This window comes from Mytilus edulis, chromosome 13 (genome assembly GCF_963676685.1).
Source record: "Mytilus edulis chromosome 13, xbMytEdul2.2, whole genome shotgun sequence".
Taxonomy (NCBI): Eukaryota; Metazoa; Mollusca; class Bivalvia; order Mytilida; family Mytilidae; genus Mytilus; species Mytilus edulis.
The window spans coordinates 10,605,191-10,626,709 of NC_092356.1; the positions used below are offsets into that span (position 1 = coordinate 10,605,191).

A 21,519-nucleotide genomic window follows, 5' to 3' on the forward strand; every position below is an offset into this window, starting at 1 on the left:
AAATGTTGATGTTATATTTGCAAAGGTTTTTCGATATCGTTCATGCATGTAAAGAAATGTATTTTATTTACTAATACTTTCCAGTATTATAGTTATTTTGATAAATATCGATATTTGCAACATATCTTTACAGACGTATGCAAAGTTTTGAGAGACCGCGGTTTATAAAACATTTACAACCAATGTAAATGTTGTCAACTGTTTGTGTTATATTTGAAAACGTTTGTCGATATCGTTTATGTATGTACAGGAGTGCATTTTATTTACTTATACTTTCCATTATCATAAATATTTTGATAAATATCGACATTTGCAACATATCTTTACAGACGTATGCAAAGTTTTGAGAGACCGCGGTTTATAAAACATTTACAGCCAAAGTAAATGCTGTCAAATGTTTGTGTTACATTTGCAAACATTTGTCGATATAGTTTCTGTATGTAAAGACATGTATTTTATTTACTAATACTTTCCACTATCATAGTTACATTGTAATTTGATAAATATTAATATTTGCAACATAGCTTTATAGACGTATGCAAAGTTTTGAGAGACCGCGGTTTATAAAACATTTACAACCAAAGTAAATGCTGACAAATATTTGCTTATTTTTGCAAACATTTGTCGGATGTATTTATGTACGTAAAGAAATGCATTTTATTTACTTCATAGTTAGTATATGAAACATTGATACTGTGAAGTTGTCTTCACACAGGTATAGCTTTGCGAGACTGCAGTTTATATATCGCATGCACAACAAACGTAAATGAGGGTCGTGATTAGAGCTAAAAGAAGAAAAAAAGAAAATATTTTACTCCCAAAAAAATAGATAAAAAGGGTCTAATATATACAGAATAGAAAATAATCATGACAGTGGGCATAGAATATAAAAGAAATAAAGGAATATGATCTAAATTATCATAGAATACAGATATGAAAGACCCCATTCAGACCCTAGTAAATGCTGTAAGATGTGTCGATTATTTCACATTAACGGAAAAAATAAATCGATATATTGTATAGTACGTTTTGCAGCAGAGTTCACGTATTGATTGTTTCAGAGAGTCACACTGAGCGAACATTTGAATTGAAGTAGATATTGTTCTTCTCGATTCAAAACAGAACTGCTTGAAGATATAATTAATGATATTAAAAAATGGCAAGGTGCTTTTTATATGTCGGACCGATGATATTTTTTTTCTATTTGAATAAATAAGGAAATATCCACAGCTTTACTCCAGAACCATGGAAAAAAAATTTAAGATCTTGCTTGCATAACAAAACACGGCTTCAAAATGTTCATCACTTTCCTTACAGCAAATTTTACAATTCGATATGCTTGATTCATAACGGAAACTTTAACTAAGACGATGAATTGTAACAGTAAGCTGATATTTTTTTTTTTACATCTTATATAGCCACATAATAAATGGGTAGATGGATGGATTTGTGTAAACGTCCAGTTGCAAATACTACATGAATCTCAGGTGTAAGGAGAAATGCACTATTATAATAACACTGTACTAAATTGTAAGCAGCTTTTCATTTTGTACTTCAAAATATGAAAACAACGATGTCATTTAGAATGAACTCTAAACTAGAATAAATAAGATCAAATCGATAAACACGGTATGTTTTGTCCACATCAAGCTTAAGTCTACCAACCTTGATGTGGACTTGGAAAAAAGTTAGTTTCGCTTCTGCTTATTAGTGATCTTTTTTTTCATTTTAAACAAGAGCCAAGGCGTGGGTTTTGCATGATCCTATGATTTGAAAATACACGAGTATGCACATACATGTATTTTATCAGAATATTGTCAGAATGTTTATGTTTACAATTGAAAATGTCTAATAATACAATGAAGAAAGAGATGATGATGATGGAAGTTTTTAACAACCTCGACTGGCTATACTGCGAAGAAAGACTAAGAATTAACGATCCCTTAAAAGGTGGTAAATGTGTCACTTGTATGTAAATGAAGGGATTTTCCTGACTGTGAAATGGTTCATCTTTTAACACTATATGGTACTTTAAAAGGAAAACCGTATGTGTTAATTACTAAAATTGATCAAATACAATGTAACGCTAATTGTGTATGATAACATCCAGATGTTGTAAACAGATTATACCAATTACGCAGGCCAAGAGTTGCCAGATAAAGACATCATTAAACATGCAGTTTGTATTCGTGAAAACGTGTTAATACTTTGAAAAACGCAGATAATTTAAAAGTTTATATGCTAGAAAATTAAAAGAGAAATAAGGACAGTTACTGTAACATTGTATCTAAAAATATGTTGAAATTATATACAGTAAAACTGTTTTTAAACAATTATCTTTTGTATATAAAAAAAACATTCTAGTTTCCCCGCTTCTCATACATGTAGCAGATATAATAGATTCGATGCAAAGCAAGTAATTTAATTTTTGAATCGGGTATATCTCTGTATTTCGTGTTTTAACAAGAATAAAAATGAACAACATTAATGGAAAAAAAAACTACATCAATTTCAATAACCTTCCTGCTCCTGTATCAGTTTTATTCTAAAGATATACATGGTAGTATTCAATCAATTCAAAATTTTAATAAAATATCTTGGTGCCCTTTGGTTTCCCGATCTTGACTTTATCCTATTTAGGGAGCTACCATTTGATTTTTATGGGGGGGCTAGGATGAAAAATTTTGTCCTGCATTTTTTTTTAGTTGTAATCTCTGTCCTGCCTTTTTATTTTTCACTCTATTCTGTCCTGCCTTTTTTTTTATTAGTTTATCCTGACTTTTTTTACCTAAATTGTCATCCTGCCTTTTTTTTTTGAAAAGTGTCTCATCCTGCCTTTTTTTTTTACTCCAAACTCCTGTCCTGCCTATTTTTTTCAAATTTCATCCTAGCCCCCCCATAAAAATCAAATGGTAGCTCCCTTAAAGGTATAATGATATGAAAAAAAATCCCAGTACATGTGTTTGTTCTAATCGAAGGCTCAAATTTTTTAAAACATTTCTTAGCAATAGCATATCATTTCAAATCAAAATAATGTTGTTGCTGAATGATGTAAAGTTAATCGTCAATATCGAACTCTACCTTCATTTTCCCACCAGTTACAATATATCAAAATTAAAATTTGAAAACCTTTAGATGAAAGGTTCATAAGTCATCGCACGGAAACGACTGGAGCAGTCCGCCTGCTCGTCCGCAGTACAACAATAAATCAATAACGGGACTGGAAATCCGGTAATAAAAATAGCAAGTCTTTTTTTAGTCATTAATAAATGTAAAATAAATCCGGTTTACTGTCTCATTCTGACATCCTCATGTTTATGTCGTATACTTGTAAACTGGTGTTTGTCTTTGAGTCGCTTTTTGTTTTTATTCAATGCAATAAGCAGTTTGTCGGCAGTGATTTTTGAAACTTGTCAGCAACAATGCTGATATATACCTGATATATAAATTTTATAAAAATCTGGCAAGAATTTTACCCGTTAGAGACCTAACAAGACCGGACGGAAGGACGGACGCCCGATATTTTAATGTTCCCATCAGCGCGTCGCGCGGGGGACAAATCTTAAAATCATTTTGAATTTAGATTCATATTAATTTGCACTTTGGTCTTCGGAGATGGGTGTGTTTTTTGTGTTTTGAGTTAGATATGATACACAGGCCTGGTACAGCTGGTAAAAAACGCACCTTTTCACAAAGTGGGGAGACAAAACGACTCACATGCGATTGGGGGGGGGGGGGGCATATTGGTCACATGGGCGTCGGGAAAAGCCCGAGAGTATTCACAGTCTTATAAGGAGTTTTTCTAAGAAGTATACAAGTGTTTATGTAAATTAAAAGGGTTGCTACTTCTTTATTTGAAAAAATGGAAATGTGGGATATACACAGCAACCGGCCAATTAACGACAATCAAAACCAAAGACATATACAAATGTAGATAACACGTGACTAATGCAGAATGGACAAGTATTTTTCTACTGCTAATCTGTTACGGTAGTTTTAGTAAAGATTTGTTGGTTTCTTGAATATGAAAGTTAATAATTATAAAAAAAAAAGAAAATGTGGTATGATTGCCAATGAGACAACTCTCCACAAGAGACCAAAATGACACAGAAATTAACAACTATAGGTCACCGTACGGCCTTCAACAATGAGCAAAGCCCAGTCATCTATAAAAGGCCCCAAAATAAGTATATTTAGTATAGCAAGTATTAAATCTATCAAATTATAACATCACATGTTCACAACAATAGTAAGATTTAAGCTATAACAGCAACATAGTTTATTCTCCAAGTACGTATTTGTTAGTCTTGAAAAAACTCAAACCATTATGACATAAGGAGATGTGACGTAAATTAAAACCTATTGCTGGTCTATAAAGCTGAATTTACGATATTTTAGTGAACGATAGCAGGGATGACACAGATGTGTCAATAGATATAGGAAGATGTGGTATGAGTCAATGAGACAACTCTCCATCGCCAAGTATCTATTTTTAAAAGTAAACCATATTATAGGCCAAGGAACGGCCTTCAACATAGAGCCTTGGCTCACACCGAACAGCAAGCTATAAAGGGTCTCAAAAATTACCAGTGTACAACCATAAAAACGGGAAAATCAACGGTTTAATCTATATGAAAACGAGAAGCATGGCTGAGCCGTAGGACAAAATGAACAAGACGTCCCAATTACATACAGACAAACAAAAACTTAAGATATTTAATATATTTAATGTGAAAATGACAATGAGAATGATGATCGTAGTATGAACATATTCAGGTCGTAAGAAGAGCGTGATGACGACGGCAAGGGCGTGCTAGAATCGTACTATGGTCGTGAATAGCGTGGTATAGTCGTAGTGGAGAGTAATTGGGCCGCGATGAGAACGTGATGGTCGTAGTGAGGTCGTAATAACGTCGCAATGAGATCGTAGCGCAGTTCTATTTCTCCGAATGAAATCACGCTCTCGCTACGATGGTACAGCGACCTTTGCGATCTTACTACGATCTTAGTGCGCTCTCACTACGTTTCTACTACGATCTGATTTCGCCACGACCGCACCACGATTGTTTTGAACATGTACAAAGTTAGCCACGCTCATCACGATCTTATTGACCTCACCACGACCGTGATACGACCTTACTGCGATCTACACGATCGTACTACGATCATCAAAATTTGCATTTTTTTTTCATAGATCGTAGTGCGATCGCGGCCTAGTGGGACTGGGGTATTAGAAAAAGACACTACTTTTAAAAAAGAAAAAAAAATAACATTAAGAGATACAATCATAATAATTAAGTGAAATAAAAAAAAAACGTAGATAACTAGAACGGCATCTTTTATGAGGGTGTGGATGGAGTTTTACAGAATAGAGAATAATGGGCTAAAAAAATAAAGAATAGAAAAGAAAAGGATAGGCCAAAAATTTAAGAATAGAGAATAGTGGGCTTCTTGAATATTAAAAAAAAAAGAGAATAATGGGCAAAATTTATATAGAATAGAGAAAAATGGCGTAAATAATATTAAGAATTGAAGAACACCCACCTCTCTCCTTTTCCAGACCCTCTTTTATCCTATGACTGTTAACAAACATATATAGGCGGTGTTGTCGTAGAAGTTAGAAAAAAAGTACAGGTTCCAGCCCCGGCGCCGGGGAGGAAGTTACGAATCAAATCTACTCTAACATCGGTAGGTTGATTTTCTAGGCACTTTATATATATATATGTATATATATATATATTTCGACTAAACCCGAATATGAGACAACGTAGAATTTGAATACACATACACAAACACAAACGCATTGCAACATTTTGATTTTTTATTAAAAGAATAAATTCAGTCTCCGCTTTAACTCTTGTTTTACCTCCCAGAATTGTATGTTTATTTATATTTTCTCTAACTTTTCAGCCATGATGTCTGAGAGACATTTCAAAATTGGCCTTCAACACTAAATGCTTCTATGTTTGTTTAAAAATTACAATGGAAAACACGCTACAGTACATACACATATTGTCCTTTAAATAGGTTTAATTTTGCTATGTGAAAAAAACAGAAATGTCGTATTAATAATGAATAAGTATAAATGTACAGCTTAATTTTCAAATTTATTAAAAAGTGTCTTCAGTTAAGACAAACAGTTTAACGGCGTGAAAAGCAGCGTCTTCTATATGTAAAATAAATTTGCAGATTTTGGCACTTTTATCACATTCACTGGCTACCTATAGAACAATTATAGACCATTTTTCAAATTAGATTGTTTTTTTAAAGTTAGGATGTTCTGACAAAGTTTTTCAAAAAAAAGATCAGTTTGCAGGTCATCTTACAATGGATCCTCTATCAATACATGTTCCTCAGTTTCAACAATTTTTATACACGCTTTACATGTTCGTCGATGGAAGGATAGGTCTCTCCCTAACAATAATGATATATTCTCAGAGTACTTGTTTTTGTTATAGATATAAGCCAATCGAAGCACATACTAATGAATTTATGTCCCTGATATTCTCAAACTAATCAGCAAATTTTCTAAAATTTCATTGCATGCCGCCTAAAAATATAAAGAAAGTACCACAGAAAAAGTGTATACAATAATGTTCCGAGTATGATATAAAAAAGGGGGGAGTACCCTGCCCGGAAAATAATATTACTGATATGTAAAGGAAAGTTTTAACCACGAGTTTGACTGAACTTGACAGTGTTATCTGAAATTCACAACAGGTGATCAAATACACGATGAAATTTGTGAACTCCACGCGGATATCTTTAGAAAACATGCTAATCGAAACAAGAGGGGTCGCAGGCATCTGTTTTCATGTATAATTCTAAATTTTAACGATTCAAATTATCTCATTCAGTCGATAAATAAAAAAATAAAAATTCTGCAAATACATGTACGATATAAATGCTAGAAGATTTGGTATGAGTGTCAATGAGACAGCTCTCGGTAAACTTTACATTAACAGAACAACAACTAATTTATAAAAATAATTAAGTTTCCTTTTTAATACAAATTTTACATAAATGTTCAAGTATAAAAATTAAATATATTTAAACTTTAGAAACCTAAAATCTAAAATTTATAAAAAACGAAAGGAGCTAACGTCAATAGATATTAAATTTTCATGCGAATTGGGTCAAGCGTTTTTGAGTTATTGTCCGACATGCTGACGACGGACGGACGGACAGACGGACAACGGTATACCATAATACGTCCCATAAACGGGCGTATAAAAAAAGATTCCTGTCAAAGTACAATTGAACGTTGTAAAATTTTAGTATAAAATAGGCGGTAAATGAGATTTCGAATGACTGATGGTTCGATAACTTGTTTTAAGTTTTGCGTATTTAAAACAACACAATCAAATGACAACGGGAGCTTGTTTTAAGACAATTTATAAATCATAAAGAAATGATAATTATTTGTGCCTTATTATATTGATGGATATTGATACTAGCGGTTGTCTTCTATTGATCTTTTCGGACCAGATCTTTCTGTAAAAGGTGATAATTGTCACACTTAACTCCTGATAAACCCCGTTGATCGGAGAAAGGGATACATCTCGTCCATGGAATGATATTATCTATCGATTTTGTTTGATTTCATTGGTAAATTGTGTGTCAATTATGACACGTGACTCACTGGTTCTTTGTTTGTAATTTTTAACTTTAACAAGAAAGTTTTTGCAGAGGACGCTTCATGAAGCACACGGAGTTCAACATCTCGTGAAAGGACTTAACGGATAAGGAAAATATTCTTCAATAGATTTAACGTTTATATAATTATGTGTGCATTCTCTCAAGATGTGTTTTGTGTCAAATATTATGTGGCAACTTTACTACAGATGAAGGAATATTTCTAGACCATTTCAGAAACTTGGACTTTTTATAAAAACTTGATAAATCGCTCGATAACCTTCCGAACGCTACCGATTTTAAATTTGTTATTATCTAGTATTGTTTTGGCTTAATTTGTATATGTGTATTATTTCTACCAGTAACAAGAGACATATATAAATAGTATAAATGTCTCTGCAGTAACATATAATACATATTGTAGTATATGTCTCTTTAAAAAAAGTAAATTCTATGTTTTATAAACAGAGTGAATTATGACTCGTGCAATTCCAGAAGTTTCAAAGAGATACTCAAAGGAAACGATCGTGTTATGCTACGCGAATGAACCATCATAACTTCCCGAGAGTAGAAGATTTTTATGGATAAAGAAATTCACGCAGTACATCAAGAGATCAAGAACCGTTTATGTAGACCCGATTTATTTTTTTATTAAAACGAAATTATTGAAATACACGTATAATAAATGATATTACCAATATGCCAAAACCAATCCCAAAGTAGCTATATGTGTCATATCATAGCTTTACCAGTAAAGCTATGGCAATATTTGTCCATATAATCTACACCTTTCAAATATATCAGCAAACTAAAAGCAAATATAACTATTTACCATACATTTCTAGCTGTCTTAAATATCTTTCTTTATAATATCTTTGCATACATATTCAAAGTTTCATATGCCCAATATATTTACACATACATTTCTAGCTGTCTGAAATTTCTTTCTTTATCATTTCTTTGCATATGTGTTCAAAGTTACATATGCCCAATATATTTACACATGTCATTGATATTATCATTTGGCCACAGTTCTTAATTAAACAAATTGTCTGCAAATTTATGTATTTACCATACATTTAGGAATATGCTCAAAGGCTTTTGATATGTTCTGATTTGACATACATTTCAGCCGACTATAAAGACTAACAAAAATATTCCTTTACAATACATTTGACAGGTCTCTGCAGATTAAAGGAAATGATGCTTTACACCCCTCTATAAAGTTCTCGTTTTCAATTGGTTTACATACCAGGCAAATGTAGATGCACCTTACACTTTATAACCCCTATAAAATTATTTGAATGATGATGCTTTGCTACCTAGACAAAGAAACACATTTGCGGATAAATTTACATCATAGAAAAATACATGACAAAGATTTCCATTTGCAGAGGTATACAAATACATAAGTTTGCGAAAGTTTTGAGATGGTTATAAATATATGCAAATTCTAAACTTTAAAATGGTTTGATTAGGTGTTAATATATTTTATAAACCGCGGTCTCTCATAACCGCCTATAGGAGGGTATAGCACAAGAAATGTTGATATTTACTACATGTAAAGACAAGATAAACTAAATGCAGTGGTTTGTAAATATATGTAAATGTCGGTCTCTGAATACATTTACATAACATTTGCATACCTCTTCAAATCCGGGATTTCGTGTAGTGCTTTCCACAAGAAGTCTCATATTGGTTTTAAAATATCTATACTATTAAACGAGAAGACCTCATTTTGGGTGTCGCTTCTCTTCTTTCCACAATAAATTAATCAACACACCTCTGTGTCCTATAGGTACAGTGCATAGTCGCATTTGTCATCCTTTCATATGATTATTCAGATTGAGTTATTTTGGGAGAAAAACGAGAAAAAGGGCATCCGGATATTGTCCCGTCATTGGACAAAATTTTAAGTCAGATTATACTTCCGGTTTGCGTTTTTCTGTATACTTTGAACATACAATTACTACGAATAAAGTGTATTTTCAGAATTCTATCTGCTATCATTTTCAAGGTTACTATCCACAGTGGTCACAGAGTTTATTAAATAGAGAGGGTCTGTATACTATATCAATGACCACCATGGATCGATTAGAAAACTTAGAATTGAAAGTAAATATACTTTATTTATATGATAGATACAGATAAGCGCTAAAATTATTCATGTGCACTTTTAATACCTTTTCTGAAATTCTCCAGTCATTTAATCTTTTACAAAATTCATTGATTACAAAAAAAAGAAGATCTGATATGATTGCCATGTTGACAACTCTCCACAAGAGAACAAAATGACACAGAAATGAACAACTATAGGTCATCGTACGGCCTTCAACAACGAGCAAATACCATACCGCATACTCAGCTTTAAAAGGCACCGAAATGACAATGTAAAACAATTCAAACGAGAAAACTAGCGGCCTTATTTATGTACAAAAAATGAACGAAAAACAAATATGTAACACATAAACAAACGACAACCACTGAATTACAGGCTCCTTACTTAAATGTTCATAACATACTAAATGTATATTCATATTGAAATTGATAGAAAACCTCAAATTGGGAATTTTGGAAATAAAGGAGGAGGGATTAAAAAAAAAACATTTTCCTGTCCCCAATAACCTATGATTTATGATACTTTTGCTGAAATTCTCCAGTCTTTCAATATTTCACAAAATTCTTCAAACAACACTTTACATGCTTTAAACTACGCTCTGAATGCCCGCGATTTCGCGGGTGTGTTCTAGTCCTTATAATAATTAAGTACATTATTTGTCCTGGTATACAACATTTTAATCATTCTAATCTTTATAAAAACATATAAGTTAAAAAAACGGCTTTGAAATTAAATTGTAAAATATTTCAATAATTGACAATTTCAAAATTACCGGTTGACCCTATCGTTCCCGCCATCTTACTTGAAACGCTAATGTGATTTAGCATCTGCTAAACGGAAATCCGGGTGAAATGATCCTAAAATAGATAATGTAATTTCAAAATCTTCTTTAAGCCAATAGCTGAGGGTCTTGATGGTTCATCCTTCATTTCTTTATTCTTTCATTTTGTAGGTAGCTTTCTCTATTCTTTTTACTGTTTTGCCCATTAGTGTATTCTCGATTCTTTATTAATCAGTGGCGGATCCAGAAATTTTCATAAGTGTGGGGAGGGGGGGGGGGGGCACTGACTGACCTAAGAGGGGGCCCGCTCCCGTCACGCTTCAGTGATTCCCAAATTTTTTTACCAAAAAGGGGGGGCCCGGGCCCCCAAGGTCCCCCCTAAATCCGCCTCTGTTAATTAGTGTTATGTTTCTCTAGTCTTTCTTTTTTGGGGTCCATTTCTCTGTAGAATAGATAATAATGGTCATCATAAATGAAGTATATAGAATAATGATAGAAAAATAGAAAAACGAAAGAATTCTTAATATTGTTAATGTTATGGAAAATAACAAGTTATTATATTTATAGTTACAAAAATTCACAAATTATTGAATGTGTCATTTTCTTTCCTTTTATCTAAATTAAACTGATTCATAGCGTATTTATACTGCAATACATTTTAAGATGAGAAAAATGCATATGAACAAATAACTTAATATGAATGTTTCACAGCCTATTAAGAAATAAAAATGAAGTAACCACTTTATGGAATATTGTCGCTATAAATATTTAATGTTGGATAAATATTTTATACAACGTACAAAACAAGTTTTCCTTGATATAGTGTCGGCTCGTTATCAATAATATTATCGATATATTATTCCCAAATGGGTTATTATATTCCAGCAATAAGATACAAATATTGCAAATGTCAATAATATATGAGTACTTAAAAATGTTTATATTTTCAAATGAAAAATAATAAGTTCCGATTAGTAGGCAATCAAAATAAGTTGAAAAAGTGAGAAAACTAACGGCCTTATTTATGTAAAAAGAATGAAATGGTTAGATGTTTGAGACGGGTACGCAATTTCTGCTCCGTTAGTGGTTTCCGTAATTGCCGCTTGTTGCTGGATGCTCTATTTTCGATTTATTATGTTAGACCGTTTGTTTTCCGATTTGAATTGTTTTACACTAGTCATTTTGGTGCCTTTTATAGCCGGCTGTTCGGAGTGAGCCAAGGCTCAAGTTGAAGGCCGTACTTTGAGTTATACTTGTAAATTTTCTATACATGGTGACTTTGATGGAGAGTTATCTCATTTGCACTCATACCACATATTCTTTTATTCTATAAGAAGTTAAACGAATTAAAAGAAATAACCTTTATCAGCCCCTCATATTTTCAATTATGCATGTGTACTTAAGTCTCGACGGGATGAGTTAGGTACAATACATGTGAAGGACATATATATTTTTATTGACATAACAAACGCACCATAAATATTTAAGCATTAAATTATTGTCAAGCAGTAATGTACACAACATATCTTGCTTGACATTTTACACATTCGTTATCAATAACAACATCTATTAATTTACGCAGATTTTCAAATGGCAAACATTTACGAACTAATTTTGATATGAATGAAATTGCCAAAGAATTTGTGCGTGTGTCTAGGGACTATTTTCTTTTAATCAGATGCACAGGAAGAAAAGAGTGATTAAGACGAAAGGCAGCTCAATAATATTTTGCATACTAATAATTTGTTCACATGTTTCATTTTTTTTTTGTTAATTGATTCTCAAGACGATATTCAAAATAGAATAACATGACAAGATGTCTAAAAGAAAGATGTAAAAGAAACAATATTCCACGTTTCAAATTTAATTGGGATATTGCAGTTTTAATCATAAAGCCTCTGAACCCAGTCTACAACCTCGAAAAGCTATGCGATTTTTAACATATATACGCTGTTGCGGTTTTTTAACTAAAAGAGTTCGAGCTTTGATTGAAAGGTATATCATTCTAAAATGTAAATATAATTGGTGGACTATCCATTGTTTATTTGTATACATAAAAGATACATTTAGTTGTACAACCATGGAAGTATTACCCAAAATGCATTCTGAACCGTTACGGTACCCAGAAATCATCCTGAATTGATAGAAACCAATTATGTTATGATGTGTTGATCATGATGTTTTAATTTTTCTAAAAGGAAAAAGAGAATTTCAAAAATTGTTACATTTGTAAAGCTAACCCATCACACCGTACCACCTTCAACCCTTCCCTCCGACTTTTATCCCATCTAAAATTGGACCATGGTAAACAAAATAAAACCTAACCTAAGTTTTTGAACTTAGTGATATTTGTAAATTATCATCTGTCTACTTCATTATACACTTCAGTTAAATCTCGTTATTTTAACAAAGGTATTTTCATGTTCTCAAATATCACAATTTCTATAGTAGATAGATATATAAATTTACAAGTATTGTACTATTTTTCATAGGTAGTTATTCACAATTTAAAAAGAAAACAGTTTCTATGTTACCTGATTTTATGATAAATAGCAAACGTGATGATTTGAAGTGTGTCTTTCACTAAGTTTATTCAAAATTTTTCAAGTGAGGAGGAAATAAAGCCATTACTGTGGAAACGTTTTGATTGTGTGATTACCTAGTCTATTACAGTTTGTTACAAATTGAGTTTGATATTAACACGTGCATTGCTAATAGGAGGTTATTCTTAGAAGATTTTTAGAATGGTGGTCGGATGTAACTTTCTGCCTGATCTTCCTCATTGTCAAAATAAAACTGAAGAGGTAAGAATTTTGTTTGTTTTTTATGCGATTTAATTAACTGTTTTTATGAATGTGCCTGTCCCAAGTCAGGAGCCTGTAATTCAGTGGTTGTCGTTTGTATATGTGTTACCTTTTTGTTTTTCGTTTTTTTTTTGTTCAGAAATAAGGCCGTTAGTTTTCTCGTTTGAATTGTTTTACATTGTCATTTCGGGGCCTTTTATAGCTGACAATGCAGTATGGTCTTTGCTCATTGTTGAAGGCCGTACGGTGACCTACATTTGTTAATTTTTGTATCATTTTGGTCTCTTGTAGAGAGTTGTCTCATTTGAAATCATACCACATCTTCTTTTTTTATATTGTCATAGTAATGAGACACCTTGCTATTGATAAACACCGTATCGTATGTTGCATGGCCTCATTATTACATGTATTTTGTGTATTCTTAGTTATTTTTTTACTCTTTAGGTTGCTGTGTCATCGAGGTATACCCAAACTGTCCCTCTTTTTATCTCTATAAAACTACCGTCACATATATAACATAACATATAACGACATATATAAACTCATGTGATGTATTCATGAAATAAAAGACCAAGCGTAGACTACATTAAAATTATAAATTGTCTTTCTAAACACAGTTTATACTAAACTGAATTCTAAGAAAGCTTTTAATACACGTGGGTCACAATGATAGTATATGTCTTTGTCTTGTGTGTGTCAGAAATAATTCTAAGATACGGTATACTAGAATGTATCTGAACTTGTGGTCATACAAATTACGATCACGATTATTGTTCTCAAGACTAGGAAATCGACCAATCAAAATACTGTTTTTGGGGTTCAGTAAACATTATGTTGTACTTCGAGAGCCCTAATTGTCAAAGCTTTCGATATTTTCAAAAGATATATTGTATATTCATTGCAGAGGCGGATTTAGGGGGCCAGGGGGCCAGGGGCCCGGCCCCCCCCCCCCTTTTTGGGAAAAAAATTGGTTGCTTATATAGGGAATCACTGAAGCGTGACTGGAGCGGGCCCCCTCTTAGGTCAGTCAGTGGGCCCCCACTTATGAAAATTTCTGGATCCGCCACTGCATTGTGAATTCATTATATTTTTATTGTACATTTCGATCAAGATTTTAAAACCTCTTTGTCAAAACAGATGTTTATAATGGCTTGACATAATCTCTAAAATCCATATTCTATCTTACTAATGTCAAATGCTTTTGTGTCTGGGGACTGTAAGATATTGGCGTATTGCTCATTGTTCAAAAATTAATTTCCTGAAGTATTTTTATCAATTTACGTTTGCTGTATAATTTACTTTCGTAGCCAGAAGGATATACAGCACAATTAGAAATGATGAAGAAGTAATCTTATGAAGTCTTTCTATGTTAAAAAAAGCGAAATAGAACTTATGTATAGACATATCTTCCTCATGTATATTATATATCCGACATATATGCAAAAACTAGTTTGACAAAGTCAGGACGGTGTACGTAACACTATGACAGGCGATTACCGCGAAACAAATTGAATTTGAAATTCAGTTATAAATGTACATGTAAGAGGGTGCGAACGGGGTTTTACAGAATATAGAACAATGGAAATTTAAAGCAAATGGAGCGCAAAACATTTTACGAAAAGGTGAATAAATGTTTCACGCAAAAGTTTTAATATTACTGATTCAAATTAAGGTGGTACCCAACACCTTCACTAAAATTAATTTGGCTCTTTTAATTTTCATAAAATTTTGATAAAGTATTTTCTTTGACCCTTTGACAAAAATATAAAAATTTCAAAAAAATTTAACCAACCGTTTCAACAGAAAAATTACACTGGTTACATGTATATAGACGTTTGACAAACACTTATTTTGATCATTGAGAAGCTTAATATTCCCTTAACAACGCAACGTAATTAAAACGTTTAGCTGAGTTTACAGAGTTATCTCCCTGTAGTGTTAGTTACCATCTTAAAGATCTATAGTTAATACAATACTTCTTACAGAAATTAAAGTATTAAAAACGTTTCTCAACATAAGGTTATCTTGTCGTAAAATAAGAAGCCTAAATCAACATGAACATCGGATGTTTCCGTAAGATTGAAAGTAATTGTACTGCTCGCGAAAGAAGTAAAACAAATATTTCAGATCTACTTCAAACTGGTTTGTCTGACTTTTAGACCTATTCAACATTTCATGGTTTATTTATTACAGTGTAGGCTACTTCCAAATCATAATGAAATTATTCTGGGCAAATGCAATGGAAAACAGCCTCGTCTAAAACTTAGGACACTTAGAGAAACTGATCCTGAGTTATTATATTATAAACGCATTAGATATCGTTCATCCGCGATAAAACTGAAACTAAAACTTTGATGAAATCTTAAAGAATCAATTTGTCACTTTTTAGAAATATGAGATTTACGCGGGTAATTTTTCATCTGAAACACTGTAGAAAGATAATTGCTGTTTTGATATTAATACGATAAAAACTGGATTATTTTGTAAATTAAGTTTGACCAAAAAGTCATCGCTCTTACAAACCGTGAAATAATCTTCATAAAATATTGGATTTTTTCCCCTGTTTAACGAGATTTTAGAAGATTAATGCAGATTCGGCAGGTCGATCTGGCCTGCAATATAATATAGCGCAAAATATAACAATTTTATAGTTTGGTCCTTGATTAATCATCATAAACTTTTATTAGAAAATTCCTCAGACTTTACTTTATGTATGTATAAGTATTTAATTGAATGAAAGAAAGAAAAGACTCAATTCTTTAGACATGACCAGACGAAAAGACTATCTATTTTAACATAATGCAATTTAAAAGAATTAAAAGCGATGGGAATTCAATAATTTCGTTAAATATGCTATAAAAAAGAGAAATTTTGCATGTAAAAAAAGACAAGCACATTCATCTCTTTTTATCTTTATTGAGAAAACTCGCATACGATTTGTTCAGGATTTGTCTCTTATTTGCAATTCGCTATTTCAGAAGCAAAAGTACTATGTACATGCACCTATGATTGAGGACAAAGTTTCAGATCTCAACCCTCTGCCATTTTTGTGTTTTATTGTTTGCTTCATTTTTCAATTTTAGTTTGCCCTATCGACTTTTGATTTCTACGATACATACATTTTGTACATTATTTATATAACTTGAAATGGAATGAGAAGTCAGAATGACCGAAAATGAACTAAAAATAAACAAAACGCAATACACCATTCAAAATTCATTGTGAATTGTTAACGTTGATCTAATGGTAATTTCTTCATCTAAAATTAATTCGTCAAGGATGTCTACTCAATATTTCTTTAACTTTGACTTCTCTATTTGCGGGCGGTCTTGTATTCCAGAACATAAACAGGAAATTGATACAAAAACAAATAGATGTTCGTAACTCTTACAAAAACAATCTTTCTTAATGATTGAAAATCTCTGTCATTATAACTGCTTTAACTTGGTAATTTACAATCCAGCTACATTAATGTAACTCTTAAATAAAACATTCGAAAAACTACGGACAATGCATGTGATATTGAGGTTTCATGTGATCGTTTTCAGCAAATAAAGATAAGTAAATGCAGATTCTAATAAAACATGTAAAACATACATGTGACATATAGTTGTTAATTTCTGTGTCATTTGGTCTCTTGTTGAGAGTTATCTCATTGGCAATCATACCACATCTTTTTTTTTTTTTTATATGTAATGTAATTATATAACAACAAAGTATTATCATTCATATAATAGATAATTGTATTGACTCCCTAAAACTTCTTGAAACCTCTAGGCATGACAAGTATGTGCTGTAAAATGTTAATCTTGATAAGAAACCCCAATTCCGACGTTTGATAATTACCTCATTATCTTTTACCTCATCAGTCGATGTTTGGAATTGATTTGTTTTGATTTCATTGTTGGTACCAGGTACATTTCAAAGTTAACTACAACTATTTCCTGTCTATTTTAATTTAATTCCTTAATTGGCGCACCGCATGCTCTCTATCAGGCATGTAGCAATGATGCATTATCATGTAAAGAAAACTCTACATGTACCTTGCTCTAATTAATTTGACTCCTTAGTCGGTGCACCTCGTTGTCTTATTATGTAAGAGAAATCTACATGTTCCATGTTCTAATTATTAGTATTATATACGCATCATTACGAACATGTTTACTATAGTTATGTGAATAATGATTTAGTGATATGTTACGATATAAGTAATTTGACTTTTTTTAAAGATGATTACGCACTTTATCATTTCATGCAGGAAACCTACATCAGCAACAGGTACATAAATAATCATTTCTTTTTTTTCCCAATTTTGCGCACGTGTAAGCTAAAAGACAGAAAATGTATGTTTTTTTGTGAAAAAACATCTGTAAAACAATCCGAGCAAAAACACATGACAAAATATAACTAAAGATTCTTTATTTCTTAGTCTGTCCTCATGTTACGGTTAAGAAAGTTATAAGTGGTATACTTTTTACCCTTATGTCTTAGCTCTGTTTCTCATTTTTTGCACACATGACATGCTGCAAATAATAACATGCATCATATCATGATAATACTTGTTTGTTTTTATATGTAGAGAGAAGGATTTGTAAGTACGACTATACAAATCCTTGGTAGGGGGGACACCAAAAACAAACCTCGTTATTTTTGTCAAAATATCAACGATGAAACAAAAATCCTTTAAACAAAACCTTTAAATACAAGGGAATATAGTCAATTGTAGTATAACATATAAAGGCATTAGTGGTAAACCGCTGTTAAAAAAATCATAAATCGATTGAGAGAAAACAAATTATGGTTACAAACCAAAACCAAGGAAACACATCAACTTCAAGAGAAAAATTAGCTAGCCATGATAGCTTTAGTTGCAACCTTGGTTTAAAATTGAAAAAATGTTATGAGGAATCTCTATTTGTCCCTTTTAAATCATTACGTATGCTGAAATAATATGTACTGTCTTAAGCTTTAAATGAAGATTAAAGATAAGTCAAGAGTTTAACAGAACATGTAAAGATATAACCACCAGGCTTGAATCCGTGATTTGATGTAAGGGGAAACGCTTCTCAAAATTGGGTGTGAGTGGACCATTTTTTGACCATACAATGCCTGTCATTTTATCCCAAAAAAAAATCACATGTTTTAAGGGGTTAAGGGGCACCATCCATATAACATTAGCACGAATAATTGGACGTTTATGAAACATAACACATTGAAATGCTCACTCTCTTAGTCGACGTAAATTCATCACAGCCTTATAAAATTGAGAATGGAAATGGGGAATGTGTCAAAGAGACAACAACCCGACCATAGCAAAAACAACAGCAGCAGAAGGTCACCAACAGGTCTTCAATGTAGCGAAAAATTCCCGCACCCGGAGGCGTCCTTCAGCTGGCCCCTAAACAAATATATACTAGTACAGTGATAATGAACGCCATATTAAAATCCAAATTGTACACGAGAAACTAAAATTAAAATAATACAAGACTAACAAAGGCCAGAGGCTCCTGACTTGGGACAGGCGCAAAAATGCGGCGGGGTTAAACATGTTTGTGAGATCTCACCCCCCCCCCCCCCCCCCCCTATACCTCTCGCCAATGTAGAAAAGTAAACGCATAACAATACGCACATTTAACAAATATTGAAACATGTCATGTTAATAGTATCTAATGGTAAAATAATTATTAATTATTAATCACTTACTGCCGATTACAATGTCAATGTATTGATTAGTTGACAGGTTGTAGAACATGAAATGCACACTTCATTGGTGCATTTAATTGCAATTTCCAATCATAAAAGCATTTGGTGCATGTGTCATTTACGGAATTAGCCAAATTTGATAAATGTATATTTTATGTGCACTTGTCGAATTAAATATTTATACTCTTAAAAAAATACAGGAAATTAATTCAATCAGCGTCCCAAATTTGTCTCTGGACTATTTGTTATGTGTTAAAATGCTTCAGTTCATCTTAAAACGTTCATGTGGAAATAAATTCAAATTTTGTTATTACTTTTTGTTTAAATAATTAAAGTTTATGAAAATATTCACCGAGTAAGATGAAACTGGGAACAATATATGTGTTTTTGAATGAAACAGTAATTTTTAATGCATAAAATTGAGAATGGAAATGGGGAATGTGTCAAAGAGACAACTTGGCAACCCGACCATAGAACATACAACAGCAGAAGGTCATTACTGAATTTCATATGATAAAATAAAATAATTTTTTAACATTTTTTAATATTAAAACGTAAAACCTATGGTCTGAGACCACAATTGTCGTCCCTTGAAATATAGTCCCTAGTGTTGACATTGGGTTACTTGCCATTAATTTTTATACCTCTTCCAAATTTATTTCTCCATGTTTAATGCCTCATATTGCAAGAAGGGGGGTGAAATTACACTGTTAAAAAATTTGGGTTCAGAATTTTAAAGGAAAGTAGTGATTTGGTCCAGCTGAAAAAGGTTGAAAATCTGCACTTCGGAAGCTGTCAAAAGATTTCAAGACGCCATAAACATAAAATTGTCCATATTTTGAGTTAGAGCCGATGAAGTTTTCTATCATTTTGATATAATTTGTACTAAAAGTAGCACAACACACTGTAAAAATTTCATTGAGAAAGCGCAGGTGGGATTTTTTTAATTTTCATTTATCTTCTAAAAGAAATGCACTACGAAATAATTGTGGTCTCGGACCATTATATGAAGAAGAAGAAAAATTTTGTGGTTGAGCAGTTTGGGTAATGACACACATTTTCATTCATTCTTTTGCATTTAATCGGTTATTACTAGAACTTCTTGTCTCGTAACTCCTCAGGTGAGTGAATAGACAAAAACCTTTCAGGCGAGTCATTTTCATTGTTAAATAACTTTAATTAGGTTAGACATTTGAATTGAACTTAAAATAAACTTTAAATGTGTTTTCATAAAAAATTAATGGTTGCTATCGCAATATTAATAGTAATTCTGTTGGCGCTGATAATGACTTCAAAGGTTGATTTTGTGAGAAAAAAATATTTTGCTTTTACATTTTCATTCTTTGCATAGATTATTTTATATGATTGCAAAAGTTATAAAATAAATGCACTTTTAGAGCATAAAAAATTTGAACGTTCTTTTTGCTATGGAATAGTGTTTTAAAAAGTACGTTTGTAACGTGAATTAAAATCTTTACCACAAAAAGTATTACAAAAATAAAGAACTCTTAGGTAAAAAGGGTAAGTCCGTAAAAACTGTTAAAATCAACCAACGGAACCCAAAAAGGCACACTGAAGTTAGGGAGAAAAATATACGTCAAAAGATTTAAACCCTAGAATTTGTCTCATGACAACCTTTGTGATTACATCTGAAAATTCTTATTTTGTTAATATGTTTTAAAAAAAGCCGGTTGCTGCTTAACAAAACGAATGAACGTTTCTGGTTATATTTCAAAACGATAATTTGTATATGTCTTATGTAGACGAATCGCGCGTCTGGCGTACACAATTATAATACTGGTAACTATTGCCCCTGCACGTAAGAAATACAAATGATTTTAGTTTAGTTTTAAAACCCTGTAACGATTTGCACAAAAATTTTCCTTGTAGTTATTCAATAAGATTACATTAGTAAAACCGGAAATATGTTTTTTTAATCTTTCTGTTTCATTTGTTGAACTATTGAATAAGTGTTCTTTTCTTTCCTCTTTTAAAGAAATCGTCATCATTAACATCTCACATTGTATGAAGTCAACGTGTTATTGAATTATGATTTCGTATTGCGCACGTGTAAGGAGACCTTTCTCTGATTTCATGGATCTTTATACCCAACTACCTCCATTTTCTTTTCCTAATACCCATAGTCTACATAGTTGTCATAATACACCCCTGACGTGCAGTTTTTCCATACTCAATGGGTAGGCATTGTCTCATTATTCTACGATGAAATTGATTCTGAAATTGACATTAGATGCTATTTGATATCACCGCTCAATTTGTCTTGATATTCATCAGCTACCCGCTGTCACGCAGTGTTCAAATTACAATGATATAGCTACGAGATTAGGCATCAATTAACAATATATGTTTTCTGTTCGTTCTAATATCAGTATACAAGGGACAATAGTTATAAATTTTACCAGGGTTAAAATTTAAAACGCCAGGAAGCGTTTTGTCTACATAAAACTCATCAGTGA

At 32.1% G+C, this 21,519-nt stretch overlaps 1 protein-coding gene across 2 annotated transcripts in view; it reads left to right on the forward strand.

Moving 5' to 3' along the window:
- LOC139501146 (uncharacterized) overlaps positions 1-21,519 on the forward strand; it is a 142,718-nt gene that overhangs the window by 7,374 nt on the left and 113,825 nt on the right. Inside the window, exon 1 of one of the 2 annotated variants that reach the window (XM_071290131.1) lies at positions 13,186-13,339. The exons of the other annotated variant lie outside the window; for it this stretch is intronic. Coding sequence (XP_071146232.1) covers positions 13,280-13,339 — 60 coding nt within the window. The 5' untranslated portion in view covers positions 13,186-13,279. Of the gene's footprint in view, positions 1-13,185; positions 13,340-21,519 lie in introns of those variants that run through there. 2 annotated transcript variants of the gene reach the window in all.